General features: G+C 45.1%; 1 protein-coding gene across 1 annotated transcript in view; it reads left to right on the top strand.

The window, feature by feature from the left end:
• The window catches only part of LOC105979774 (sulfotransferase 2A1-like), a 20,571-nt gene that overhangs the window by 9,221 nt on the left and 9,786 nt on the right, over window positions 1-1,564 (top strand). The window contains exon 4 of the mRNA XM_013008014.2: window positions 283-377. Coding sequence (XP_012863468.1) covers window positions 283-377 — 95 coding nt within the window. The remainder of the gene's footprint in view (window positions 1-282; window positions 378-1,564) is intronic.

The following is a 1,564-nucleotide window of genomic DNA, read 5'->3' as shown; positions in this document are numbered from 1 at the left end:
TAATTGTATTACCCCTCAACCTCAAAATATCATTTCTCATCCGCATAGATGTGAAACCGTTCTTAAATACTGTGCTTTACATGATAGCAAGTGGTCTCCCACTGAAGTGCTGATTGCAAAACCTATTTGTTATGATTTTGGGGAAAGAAACGAGACTCTCCATGACTGCACTCCTTTATTGTTCAAGTGTTTATGACATGCACACGTGGGCAAGAAATAGCCATGCAACTGAGCGTACACAGATGACCCAAAGAGCCACTTTGCTCCCAACTTCTCTTTCAGTTCCCTATGGATCGTGGTTTGACCATTGTCAAGGCTGGCTGCAAATGAGAGGGAAAGAGAATTTCTTGGTGGTAACATATGAGGAGCTGCATCAGGTAAATCAAAGAATTCCCTCTCCCTCAACCAATTTCACCACAGTATAATTTCCCTCTTTTCTTTGTCTTTACTCCTCTGGGGTTTTTATTATTGCCCCGAACATATACACACTAAAACGCTGACCAATTTGATAATTCTCACATCCTCATTCATTGCTCTGGATTACATTTTTGAAATTGGACAACCCTTCTCACTGTCCAAACTCTACACCCTCAAACTAAACCTCCCCTCCCCCTCTGTTCTACTCCCTGTAAGGCGCCCTGGTAGCGCTGTGGGTTGAGCGCTGGGCTCCTAACCAAAAGCTGGTTCAGAAACTCCAGCTGCCCCACAGGAGGAAGACGAGGAGCTCTTTTCCCATAAAGATGTGCACTTCACCTCTTGTAAGCACGGATAATCTTTGGTCTCTCTATCTTTGCTTATTTGATACAACTGAAATACTGTCATGTTCTTGCTTGTGAACTGACTTTTTCACCCTGCATACTGTGAACGTGGTTCATCATTGTGGGGCCATAATTCAGGGCTTCATTGCTCCTCATGGTGGAGGAGTGTTGTCCTGGTACATGTATGTTTCTCGCCACGTTCATCACGAATCCTACTCCATTCTTCAATGTGTCCCTCCTGCCCGTCAATCAGAGGTTCTCTCCACTAAAGCTGCTCTCCATCCTGCCTTCACTCCCCACCGTGTGTCGTCAGGACTTCTTTGTTCAGTATCTGCACGTTCCCTTTTCCCACATATGCCCCATACGCCGAGGAAGGGATCGATGACAAGCCCATTGTGTGGGAGCAGTGACCACGAAGACAAAGAAAGCTTCTACACAAACAGCTTGCTGCCATGCGGTTGATTCTAACTGATGGCAGCCCCATGGGTTGTGATGCAGAAATACTCTCATAAGGGTTCTTAGGTGTACTCTTTAAGACACTGGGTCTTCATGATTTTCTCTTAAGATCTGCTCACTAGGGGAGTTGCACCTGCCAACCATTTGATTAGTAACTGAACGGAAACCTAAAGAACCAGTCGGGGTCTGGGATCTCTCTCAAGGGTCTAGGTCTTTGCAAATCATAGGTCCATCGATCTGCTTTTGACCTTTACAAGGTGATGATCTGAGCAGATGCTGTTTATGATTTCAATGTTTTCAACATGCTGAGGCTTGCTTTGTGACCTAACCAATGGTCTATTCTGGAGAAT

Source organism: Echinops telfairi, unplaced genomic scaffold (assembly GCF_000313985.2).
Source record: "Echinops telfairi isolate 266 unplaced genomic scaffold, ASM31398v2 ScPeMD7_655;HRSCAF=1070, whole genome shotgun sequence".
NCBI lineage: Eukaryota > Metazoa > Chordata > Mammalia > Afrosoricida > Tenrecidae > Echinops > Echinops telfairi.
The sequence above is the reverse complement of the archived record's forward strand: the minus strand, read 5'-3'. Positions and strand labels throughout refer to the sequence as shown.